The sequence below is a fragment of the Nannobrachium achirus genome, assembly GCF_963921795.1.
Source record: "Nannobrachium achirus genome assembly, chromosome: 3".
NCBI lineage: Eukaryota > Metazoa > Chordata > Actinopteri > Myctophiformes > Myctophidae > Nannobrachium > Nannobrachium achirus.
In genome coordinates this window covers 9,881,453-9,894,236 of record NC_137812.1, presented here as the reverse complement: position 1 = coordinate 9,894,236, position 12,784 = coordinate 9,881,453, and the positions used below count along the sequence as shown (strand labels likewise).

The window sequence follows — 12,784 nt, the reverse complement described above, 5'->3', positions numbered from 1 at the left end:
GGGATATTCTTTTTATTTACGAGACTGTAAACCACAAACTAGACGTTTTTAATCTGTTAAATTCTTAATGCACTCCCCCCTCATTTTGTTGAATTAGATTTGTTTTACTAACTCATATATTAGGAATTATAAGACATACTGTAAGATAATACTTATGGAAAGTGTAAAAACAGTATCTCCAACAGTTTGTGGAACAACAGTATAAGTCCCTACAAGCAATATTCAGCAGTCAAAGGGAGCAGATAACATTAAAACAGACAATTGAACAAAATGAGGGGGGGAGTGGATTAACAATTTAACAGATTAAAAATTACTAGTTTGTGGCTTACAGTCTGGTATGAATATGGACTTGGACTGTTATCTTCTCAGGTACTCAATTATAGCCCTAAAGTTTGAAAAGATATCATGAATAGTGAAACTAGCGTTGCATCATGAGCTTCATAGATAAGCTATTTTCGCACGACGCTGTTGTGCGATGAAGTATGAAATAACAACGGTAAATCAATTATTTGATAGTTGATGTATTCCAAAAATAATAGTAAATACAAAAGAATAACTTGCCTTTAGATTATTCAATTAATCGCAAAAAGTAATCAATAGAGTAATCGCTAAGAAAACAACGGATAGTTTCAACCCCAGAGAGGGACCGTATCTATGTTCCCCAGGTTCTATGTTCCCCACTCACCCCCGCATAAAAAGGTTCTACGTTCCCCAGGGTGAGGCCCTTGTGGCTGGAACAATAGCCCAGTGGTGGTCCACACAGTGGTGGTCCACAGTGACTGGGCTTTACCCTTTACCCAACTCATTATTTTATACTTAAGCTATTGAAAAATAGCAGATATACAAGCTCGCAGCTTGTATATCCAGTGTTGCCGTAGTCTTGGGTCTCGCGCCCCCGACGACCCATATATTTTCTCAGTCGGGGTCTCGCACCCCCCCCCCCCCCCCCCCAAGTTCCCACCTCGACAACTGTTTTAACAAAGAAATGAGCCTATATGCATATCAATAGACCTGTATAGTAGGTGTTGAGCGGCGTTCGCGACCCCCCAAACATTGAATCACCACTGCACCACTGTGTATATCTGCTAAGCATAAAATGATGGTTAAAGAATTAATGCGTAATAATGCGTTCCCAGTCTAAATGGCTTTAAGCATAATGGCCTGTGTTTGGGACTAGACTAGTGGTGTCCAGTCGTATGGCAGTCTGTAGTACATTGTTGCTGTTGGGTAGAAACCTTCATTCTCCATATGCTATGTTTTTGTGTTTTTTTTTTTTTTTTGTTAATTAACGCAGGGGGCGTGTTCTCTCCACGTCACCCTAGGTGGGGTTGGCGAAAGGGCCTTTCCGTGTGGAGTTTGCATGTTCTCCCCGTGTCTCCGAGGGTAGATACCCTCACAAAAAACATGCAGTAATCCTGGTCTCAATAATGCCCCCCCCCTGGCCAGCCGGGGTGCCTGATGGAGGGGAAAGGAACTGGTTGGAATAACGTGTTCCTTCCACACGCTACGTCCAACTGGGGAAGCTCCCCCCTGTCAGGTGATAAGAAGCGGCTTGCTTGCTCACTCCTCATACACTGAAGGAAGCATGAGTTCAGTTCGGGCCCCTCCCCAGGTTGGCAGAGGGAGAGCAGAGCCCAGGATTACAGCTTAGGCAATTGGCACTGGTTGAAAAATGGGTTACAAAATCGTGGGATAAAAATATAAGAAAAAAAAAATAAAGAAAAAAATGTATGTCCTACTTGATCATACGTCACACCAAAGCATCAAACGTAGCAATATGTCTGCTATTTTTGCTATTTTTGAATTCTGAAAAGTAACCGTTTCCCCCGACAGCAATGGTATGCAAGTGTTCAGTCCAAACCAGTTGATTGTTAATTAGTCTCGCGTGGCCAGACAACTATTCCACAATCTCCGAATGCTATATAGAGTCTGGAACTACAGCTCCTGAACGGCGAGTATCGGAAGCTGACATTTCCGTTCTCCAAACTATACTTTAAAATATCATTTCTGATAAGCATGTATGCTTCGATGATTTTTATTTATATTAGGATGAATGTGCGCAAAATGAAACGGAAGTGGGGTGGAGGCTTATAGCTTCTCATGCCGGATACTCATCATAAGACTTCCGTCGCCCCCAGACTGTATGACGGGAGCATTAGCAAATCGCAGGAGTCAACAGTCTGGCCACGCGATACTAATTGTTAATAGATTGCAGGGTTGGTTTGAACGAGTCATTTACTGTATGTTCATAGTGAGATCCTCAGTGTTAACATAACTCTGAGAGTGAAACGATTCAAACCCAAATGGATGAATCATCACTGAGGGTTTTACTGTGTAGTGTGTTTGCTATTGCTATAGTACGTGCAAGTCGTGCATTTTACTGATGCGCTTGTATTTTACACCCATTGGCACGTGCCCACACCCGCACGCGCACACACACACACACACACACACACACACACACACACACACACACACACACACACACGCACAAACACACGCACGCACGCACGCACGCGCACACACACACACACACACACACACACACACACACACACACACACACACACACACACACGCACACACACACACACACACACACACACACACACACACACACACACACACACACACACTGGTACCTCTTTAGAATAACTAGCCTTTATAAATAATCAGACGTTTACACTATTTGTATTTTGTGCACACTTACACTGGACTGAACTTGCTTGGCGAAGAGATGACACGATCCTATTCCAAGTCTACTTCTGCTGCGTTAATCCTTCATTTTAAAGGTCATTATTACTTCTGGTCAGATCTATCAGAAACGGACCATGCGTTCGTCGCCAGGTGGTCCTGTATCTGATGACATTCTCCCCCGTGGTCTGCGTACGGACCCTGCATGGTGTGATGGTTTGCATCATGCGTGTGCTGTTTCTGTATGTCTGAATGCTTGAGGGCCGTGCATGTGCGCCGGGATTGTCGCGCAACTGTTGTCGCGGTGGTTGTTTACAGTCCCCTTGTGATGACCTCACAGCCAGGCAGCCCTCGCGCGAGATCAGTCCCCCGCCGCGGCCGATGGCGCCGACAACTCGGAGCTGGACGTGCGCCTGGCTCAGTACGAGAGGAGGCGGGCCGATGTGGAGGAAGAGGAGGAGGAGGAGGAAGATGGGGGGAAGACGCCGGATCCTCGGAAGGACGACATGTTGGCCCGGAGGACGGGGGCGTTCCACAAAGCCAGCGGAGCGACCGTGGCGGCGGCCACGTACAACCGCTTCCTGCCGCTGCCGGCGTCCCGGCGCGGCTGCGTGCAGCCGGAAGAGGTCACGACGACGGACGCCGCCCCGCGCAGCAAGCGGGAGGTGCAGGCGGAGAGGAACAGGAAGCTCGACGTCAGGTGGGCGGAGAGGTGTTTTCAAGGCGACCTTTCATTTGCCAACGGGTCTGAGCTGCGTGTATCTATTCCGCTTCTAGCTTAAAGGAGTAGTTCACCCCCAAAATGACTTTTTTTCTATTGATTACTTACTAATATTTCTTTTGTATTTGTCGCATTCCTAAGACAAAAATGTGATTATAGTAAATTTACCCGGATGGTTTCCCCATCCAGGGCCATGCATTTGGGTCCCCATCCGGAATCAATGGGGGTAAATTTACTATAATCAAATTTTTGTCTTAGGAATGCGACAAATACAAAAACATATTATTGAAGTCAAGTCCCCATGGCATGAGTAATCAATAGGGAAAAAAAAAACATTTTGGGGTGAACTACTCCTTTAAGGCAAGACCCAAATTCAGAGTGAATTGGGTCTGGGGTGAGTGGGTCCCTGGAACTAAATATTTTCAGATGGGGGTCCGCGGCCAAATACATATCATTTTGGGGGTCCTTGACATGACAAAGTTTGAGAACCACTGATGAAGGCCGATTCTACAAAAGTCTTCTAAATAAAATACGTTTTCTGAAAAAAACGTATGTTGCTATATCAGTGGTTCTCAAACCTTTTCATGTCAAGGACCCCCAAAATGATATGTATTTGGCCGAGGACCCCCATCTCAAAATATTTAGTTCCAGGGCCCCCCCAGAAGCAAAGATTTGAGTTAGGCCCTAAGCTAGATGCAGAATATCTATTCTGCATCTAGCTAAGGGCCTCAGACCCGTTGGCAAAAACGAGCACACGTTTTCAAGTATTTGGTAACACTAGAGCACACATATATTGAATAAAAGGATTACACCAAAAATGTCCCAAGTTTGTGGTCTTGTTTCCATTGGGCTCCTACATATGGACAAAAAGAAAGAGTAGGGTTCACTGTGAATACTTGTAAATAAAATGTATAATTCTTCAAACATGTTTAATGTAAAAACAGATATTTTCGCGACTTGTGAGCTTGCAGATTGGCTACTTTTGTCATTGTCGTACAACAACGCACAAAAACAGGGCATAAGTGGTTAAAGGTTGTTTATTTTCCCAGAACGGAAGTGCAGCAACCTCCAGAGCAACCCGGCGTTCCCACGGAAACGCCTCGACAACACCTCGGCGTCCCGATCGTGCGAGCAACTGCGCCGCACACGAGGCGTGACGACGGCGACGACGACGACGATGAATACGATGAAGACGGGCAGGCGCCGGACGTGGAGAAGGACGACATGATGACTCGCAGGACGGGAGCTTTCCTAAAAGCCGCCACGGGCGGGCCGAACCCGTCTTTTAACCGCTTCTTACCAAAACCCGGCCCCGTCCAACATAAAAACACACCTGTGTCTGGAACCATGCCACTGTATGGCAGACCTACACTCATAGACAAGACCCCAAGAGACAGGTATCGCCTAATGGGCAGCAACGGGCATGCAGTCTACTCTACGTGTGTATTAGGAGGAATGTGGGTGTCCTTGTCAGCTATTAGAAGCTGTCTTAACGTGTGATATTCATGAGAGCTTGGGGTGCCACCTGGTGGCTGAAGTGGCTGGTGCCTTGTCCCCATAACTGCAATGTCATGGGTTTGAATTTGGACCTTTGTCGCATGTCTCACTCTGTTGTGCCGCCCCTGAAGATAATTGCATTTTAAAGTTTGCCATAGGTTGTTGGTAAAGACAAAGGTTTTCTATTGTGTGATACTAACATGATACTGACGTCCAGTGTGGTTATTGTCTGAGTCGCTTTGGATAAGAGTGGCAACTAAATTGTTATTTTTGTGTTGCCTGCTTCTTGTGAGGTTGTGGGTTTTTGTGCCGTGGATGGACGTCGAGTGAAAGCAACCGAGAACTAAACCAACTAATATCACTCATGTGCTCCATCTCCTCTGCTGTGGCTTTGTTGTGGGTGGTGGAGTGTGCGAGTCAGAAACTGACCTCTCGGTTCAGGTCTGACCTGGGCTTGTGTTTTGAAAGATACTGTAGCCTGTTTGCTCGTTCAGTTTGCGGCTGGGTTTGTGCAGCTCTGCCTTTGCCCGTTGGCGCGTGCGTTCATGATGATGACCCGCCGTGCTCCTTATTGACGCCGATGTTCGTGCACACTATCTCAGCAGCATCGTTACCGCGGCAACGGAACCTCAGGCTCCTCTGACCCCGCCTCCCAAAGCCCCGTTCAGGAAGTGCGTGGGAGTGATGCGGAGAGAGGAGGAGGAAGAAGAAGAGGGAAAGAACGAAGAGCCCAAGGCCGACAAAGCCCTCCCCAGCCGCCTCGCCAAAGCCGCAGCTCCTTCTTCTCCTCCACCCCGCCCTCCTCTTCCCGCCGCCCAGGAGGAGGAGGCCTGCGGCGCCGCCGAGGCGAAGGCGGCGGCGGAGAGGCGGGTTCAGGAGATGATCGCGAGGAGGTGCGAGGAGCGGAGGATGGAGAGGCTCGCGGCGGACGCCGAAGAGAAAGTCGAGAAGGATAAGACGGCAGGGGAGGACGGAAGGAGAGTCGGAGGAGGAGGCGTGAAGCAGCCTCTGACCAAACCCTCCTGGCTGGCAGACGACGAGCTCCCGCCCATGATGTGAGACACCCCCACCCCCACCCCCAATGAGCCCCCACTGCATGTGTCCCACTTCACGTGGAAGTGACGTCACACCATTCATCATCTAGTCCAGTTGTTCCTCTGACCGGGTCCTCTGGGATTCTATCCTATCCTCCTTCTATTCTATTCTATTCTATTCTATTCTATCCTATTGTCGTTGTGGGGCGGAAAACCTTGTATGTCCAAAACCGTTCATTTTTGTATTTATCATTTTAAAAAATTATTTAAACTAGTGAAAACAGCCGATCTGCAAGCACACAACGCCTCGCGCCGCGAGGCGTTGTGTGCTTGTAGATTGGCTGTTTTCACTAGTTTTGTGTGACGGCCTTGTATGATGAAGCAGGGCTTTACTTGGTGAAAAAAGTTACACATTTGAAACTTGGAGATACAAGGTTTCTGCCCGACAGTGACACTATGATATCCTTATTGTATCCTATTCTTTTCTATTCTATTCTATTCCACCTTTATTCTATCGTATGCATATTATATTGGATAGAATATGCATTTTTTTCCCTCCAAGATCAGAGTTGGGAATCACTGATCTCTCTAGCCTAAACATTTGACTTGAGTAAGGTTTACTTACTTTGAAGCCTTCCACTGTGACATGCATTCTGCTACTGCCCCACCCCGCCCCCCCACCCCACCACATAATCCTTCTTGTCACTCACTCATTCATTCATTCATTCATTCGCTTTATTCTGTTTTAGGATGAGTCGACGAGTTGCTTTTATGTCTGAGGACACTGAGTAAGTCCCTCGGCCTGAACATTATGAGCTCTTGCATGATACACGCACACACACACACACACACACACAGACACACACACGCACGCACACGCGCCACCAATGCTGTGATTTAAACGTATGCATGCTCCAATGTACTTCAAATTGTGACACCTACATCACCCAGTCAATCTCCATTTTAACCACATGTATTTTTCCTTTTTTCTTTTAAACTGGTTTGCTGCTTGGTCAAGCACCACACAGACATCATATCCACATCTATACTAACCAGGCCACTACGTCTGTCAGCGCTGAATGGTTGTGGCTGGTGGCCACAGGACTGTGTCTTGTCAATGTGTTAACGCTCATCATTTAGACCTCCAGCACGTTTGCATTGGTGGAGAGTGAATGAAAAAGACAACAGGCAAAGTTGGACAGATGTGAACATATAACCGATCTTATGTCGTGTGAATTTTTACAAATAGAGTAAGAGTTACAAATGGATAAATAAGCATTTTCCTGCGTAATATCGTTGTCATTCTGAGAGTTCTACACAAGCTGACCGTTCCCCTTCTCCTTCCCGTCTAGGAGTGTGAGTATGGGCGACATGATCGGCGAGGAGGAGGCGGGACATCTGCAGCCGCTCGGCCAATCCCGCGCGGAGCGCGCGCACGAGAACTTCAACAGCAACGAGGAGGAGGAGGACGAGCACTGGCGGAGTGTAAGACACCTCACAAATACAACAGGAAATAGAAATAACAACGACAAGCTTTTATAATTTATTTCTGACATATCGATGATGATCATATTGCCGATATCGGCCCTTTCCAAATTTGGGCATGGTTTCTTTTACTTCCATCCATTATCAAAATTTCCCAATATATAAAATGTATGGCAAGGTATTTCTTTGGGACAAGACATTTGGCAGTGATCGTCCAGTGGCTTGCACACAGACACACACACACACACACACACACACACACACACACACACACACACACACACACACACACACACACACACACAGACACACACACACACACACACACACACACACACACACACAAATAAAGCACGTAACGGTTAGGGGTGCCACGGTTCAGTCAGCCCACGGTTCGGTTCGTATCTCGGTTTTTGGCTCACGGTTTCGGTACAGTAAAAATTGAAAATGAAAAAATAAAGAATCCATTTAATTTTAAAGATGGGGTGCAATCATTTGTTTCCCCCCTAAAACATGATAATCAGTTATTATGATTATACTAGGAGGAAGATTTTCTCCAAAAAAGTGTACAGAAAGAGTTAAAATTATGTTTTTATGTGGCCACACCCAAAAAAATAAAGAAATTCGGTATGGGCCATTCGGTTAGGTATACCGGTTGGGTTCAGTATTTTGGCGCCCCCTAGTAACGGTTGTATTTGGCTTGACAGGACCTGGCTCGCTGGAAGACCAAGCGCCGCAGCGCCTCACATGAGCTGATCAAGAAGGAGGAGGAGAGGAAGAGGATGGAGAAGATGAAGGAGGGAGGAGGGGACTTCAACAAGAGGAAGAGCATCAAGACCTACAAGGAGATCCTGGAGGAGAAGTAAGGGTGTTAGGGCTCATTATGACCATCAAAATCTCCCCCAGACCAGCTGGTTTCCTGTGGGATCATAGCTCTCTGTTACGCCATCCCCGGGCCAGTGTTGTTTTTGACAGCAAATTTTGATTTAGTTTTAGTCATAGTCTTTTGAATAAAACGTTTTAGTCATAATTTAGTCACCTAAAAAGTTTTAGTTTTAGTCTAATTTTAGTCGACTAAATATCATAAGATTTTAGGCGACTGAATCTACAGTTGATTTAGTCAACTGAAATGTATTTTGGCAGGCCTTGATGGCATCGTAATGACTGATTTTACATTTGGTTGTGTGCTGAAAATAGCAGATCTACATGCTCACAACACGTCGCAGTGCGACACGTTGTGAGCTTGTAGATTGGCTATTTTCAGCACACAACAACTGAGAGCAACCAAACATAAAATGACTCTCTCTTCTCCACTAGTCCCTCCCTAACGTTTTAGTCTAGTTTTTAATTTGTTGACGAAATTGTCAATATATTTAGTCTTAGTTTTAGTCATCACAGCTTAGTTTTTATTTCGTTTTTATTTCGTTTTTGTCAGTGAAAAAAACGCAGTCGACAAACATTTTTCGTCATAGTTTTAGTCGACGAAATACCCTACTGGTATCCCTCAAACCACCGGTGCTCATGAAAGGGAATACAATGAGCAAAAGAGGACAAAATGTGCCACAGAGGCACAACAATCCAGGTCCAGGCCTTTATTCAACGGGCTAGAACATTAAAACACACCAACGCGTTTCGGCAAACGCCTCCTTCAGGGTGTTACTGAACAAAGACAAAATGTAGGCCTAATTATAGGCCTACCACGTGTGTCCAGAATGAGGACCTGCAGTCTGCAGCCTACAGGATGGTGGCATCCTACACATGTTGTCTACATATGAATGCAAGCACAAAAACAGGATATGCCTACAGTCTGTTAAAAAATACTTTACCATGGTTATAGAGGATTAAAGGGCAACATTAGGACCAGTGTATAATATATACAATATTGATCCACCAACTGCATCTTTAGCCAACCTAGCCATACTTTGGTAGGCTAGGTTTGGTCATGGATAATTTTAAGAACAGACTCACAGAACCTTTGTGCAGTGGTTAACAGTGTCTCTCTCACTCTTTCTGTTTCTTTCGATCTCTCCTGACTCTAAACCTCTACCTCACTTATCTTCTGTCTGTCTCTCTCTCTCTCTCTCTCTCTATCCCCGTCCAGAGAGCTGCGGGAGCTGTCGCTGTGCGAGGCGTACAGGAGGGCCACAACCCCCGAGGAAGCAGCCATGGTGTTGCAGAGCTACGCGCTTCGATTCACCATCAGCGATGCGACCCTGGACAGCCTCAAGCTACTCCCCAATTCCCCCAACAAGTCCGCAGCGGACCCCAGCAAGGGTCGGGAGGACCAGGAGGACCAGTCCGCTACCGACTCTGAGTCTGTTAGGACCCTGTCCTCCTCCGACCTTCTGCAAAAACCAGAGCAACTCGACGACGCAATGGACCAGAACCACACAGCTGAAGACAGGGATACAGTTGCACAGCAAGAAGAGAGACCGGCTGAGCTCTCTGCCCGAGCGTCGAGCGCTCCCCACAGCATAGACACTCTCTCCCAGAACGCACACGCCGAACCTCAACAACCCGAGGCCGCTCAGCCCAAGCGGGAAGAGCGTGAGGCTGCACGCACACAACTCACTATAAGAGACGCACCCCAAACCGTACAGATAGTGCCACACAATGCACAAGCACTGCCCCCACAGCCAGAAACACTGCAAACCACGCCAGCAGCACCACCCAAGGCTGCACCTGCACCTGCACACGCGGAAATAGATCGCACACCACCTCCGCCGCGAACCACACCTCCACCGCTCCCGGCTGCACAAGTGGAAGTCAAACGCACAGCACAACCGCAAGTGGCGCCGGCGCCGGCCCCGGCTGCTCAAATGGAAATCAAACGCACGCCACAACAGCAGACGGCTGCACCGGCGGCTGCACAGGCGGAAATCAAGCCCTCGCCATCGGGGATCGTGGCAGCCCAGCCGGTGCGCCCTCTGCCCGCCCCCTCCAGACCCCTCCCTCTGCTCACAGCTAAGCCCTACTGTCAGCCCAGCAGGAACGCTCACTCCGGACACAAGCCTTTCAAGGTGAGTCACTGGAGGACTGCTTTGGGACCCGATCTCACTGGTCAAGTCAAATTGTGGTGTATATTTATCGTCACTGTCGGGCGGAAACCTCGTATCTCCAAGTTTCGAATTTGTACATTTTTGCGCAAAGTAAAGCACTGCTTCGTCATATGGCCATCGCACAACAGTAGTGAAAACAGCTGATCTACAAGCACACAACGCCTCGCAAACGGTTTTGGACTCACAAGGTTTCCACCCGACAACGACGATATGTATTCCAGTCTCCAGTGGAGTAAAGTAACTAAGTACATTTACTCAAAAACTGTACTTAAGTACAATTTTTTGGTATTTGTTCTTTTACTCTTTCCAATTCCAATAATTTTACTTACTACATCTCAGAGGAAAATATTGTACTCTTAAGGCCTGTGCACACTTCCTCCGAAAACCGAACTTTTGGCAGAAAGGTCTGGTTCAACTTCAACATGACGTCACTCCCGACTCGGAAATTTGCACTTCGGAAAATTGCACGTCGGAAACATTTCTGAGGTTTCGGAGATACTATGGACAGGCCTTTACTCCACTACAATTATTTGAAAACTTTAGTTACTAATTACTTTGTAGATTTTGATTATTATTATTATTATTACCGTATTTTCCGGACTATAAGGCGCACCGGACTATAAGGCCACTGTCAATGAATGGTCTATTTTCGAACTGTTTTCATATATAAGGCGCACTGGACTGTAGTTTTTTGAGAAAATTAAAGGCTTTTAAGTGCGCCCTATAGTCCGGAAAATACGGTATTATTATTACAAAACATACCACTTCAGCCCTATATACATTTTGGCCATTCGAAAATAGCCGATCTACAAGCTCACAATGGAGTATATTGATGTTTGAATAATGTCATTGTCCGTCGTCCTCGGGTGGAGGGTCACGTCCGCGCTGCGAGCTTGTAGATCATGAACATTTGTGCAAGTCTTTGAATATCTTTGACACAATTCTATAAATGTCTTCTAAATCCTTCTTCTAAATCAGTGGTTCTCAAACCTTTTCATGTCAAGGACCCCCAAAATTACATGTATTTGGCCGCGGACCCCCATCTCAAAATATGTTGTTCCAGGGACCCCCAGAAGCAGAGATTTGAGTTAAAAAAGATATATTCAAAAATAGCAGATCTACAAGCTCGCAGCGCGGCACTCTGTGCCACGCTGTGAGCTTGTAGATCTGCTATTTTTCGAAGGTTAATGCATTAAAGGGATATTTCACTTTAAAAAAAAAAAAATTCTCATTGTATCGTCTGATCAGGCTTTTGGGAACACCCTGGACAGTTTTTGGATTTCTTCATTCAGTATTTAGATATTTGATATTCATTTCCCCCCTTCCAGGACCTTCTTATACAAACCCATTATAACTTCAAACTCCATTTTAACCATGATAGATTCAATGAAAACAACTGTTCTTTTTTCTGGTGACTCCTAACACCCTCCGAATACGTGAGCAGGCCGTGACTTTTTGATAACCTTTCTCGTTTATTTTTTATAATCTTTTATTGTATTTAATCATTTTCATTTCCCCCCAAAATGTATAGAAATCAATGAAAAATGTTATCGAAAAAACACAGCCTGCTTGCGTATTCGGAGGGTGTCAGGAGTCACCAGAAAGAAGGACAGGTGTTTTAAATGAATCTATCATGGTTAAAATGGAGTTTGAAGTTATAATGGGTTTGTATATGGGGGGATGGGGGAAATGAATATCAAATATCTAAATACTGAATGAAGAAATTCAAAATCTGTCCTGGGTGTTCCCAAAAGCCTGATTAGACGATAAAATGACAAAAAGTTTTTTTGAAAGTGAAATATTCCTTAAAATAATTCTAGGCCTAAATGGATTAATAATGTTATTGTCTGTCGTCCTCAGGTGGAGGGTCTGTTGCGCGTCAACGGAGAAGCCGCCGAGGAGACGACGGCGTCGGCACCCTCGCCCCTCGTCTCTCCTCTCCGCCCCCCACAGAGGGACAGCCAGGCTCCTCCCCTTGAGCACACCGCGGCCAATCAGGAAGCAGAGGGGCAGTCGTCGTCGCCGCCTCCTCCGCAGCCAGAGAGAGCGAGCGCGCCGTCGGGCTCTGCCATCAGCTCTCTGATTGGTGGGAGAAGCTGCGTCATCACCACCACGATTGTGACGGAGCTCACGGCGACCCACGTGGAGCCGCACGTCCCCTCGGATCCGCTTAGCAACGTGCTGCAGGTGCAGTGTTGTTTTTGACAGCAAATTTTGATAGTCATAGTCTTTGGAATAAAATTTCATTTATTTTTAGTCATAATTTAGTCACCTGAAAAGTATTAGTTTTAGTC

At 46.4% G+C, this 12,784-nt stretch overlaps 1 protein-coding gene across 3 annotated transcripts in view; it reads left to right on the top strand.

The window, feature by feature from the left end:
* Positions 1-12,784, top strand: part of LOC308281894 (LIM and calponin homology domains-containing protein 1-like) — an 82,320-nt gene that overhangs the window by 57,269 nt on the left and 12,267 nt on the right. For 2 of the 3 annotated variants that reach the window (XM_080722236.1, XM_080722234.1), the window contains exons 11-15: positions 6,696-6,734; positions 7,299-7,431; positions 8,139-8,293; positions 9,533-10,451; positions 12,351-12,677. In XM_080722236.1, coding sequence (XP_080578362.1) covers positions 6,696-6,734; positions 7,299-7,431; positions 8,139-8,293; positions 9,533-10,451; positions 12,351-12,677 — 1,573 coding nt within the window. The remainder of the gene's footprint in view (positions 1-6,695; positions 6,735-7,298; positions 7,432-8,138; positions 8,294-9,532; positions 10,452-12,350; positions 12,678-12,784) is intronic. The other variant, XM_080722235.1, reaches the window with a different exon arrangement.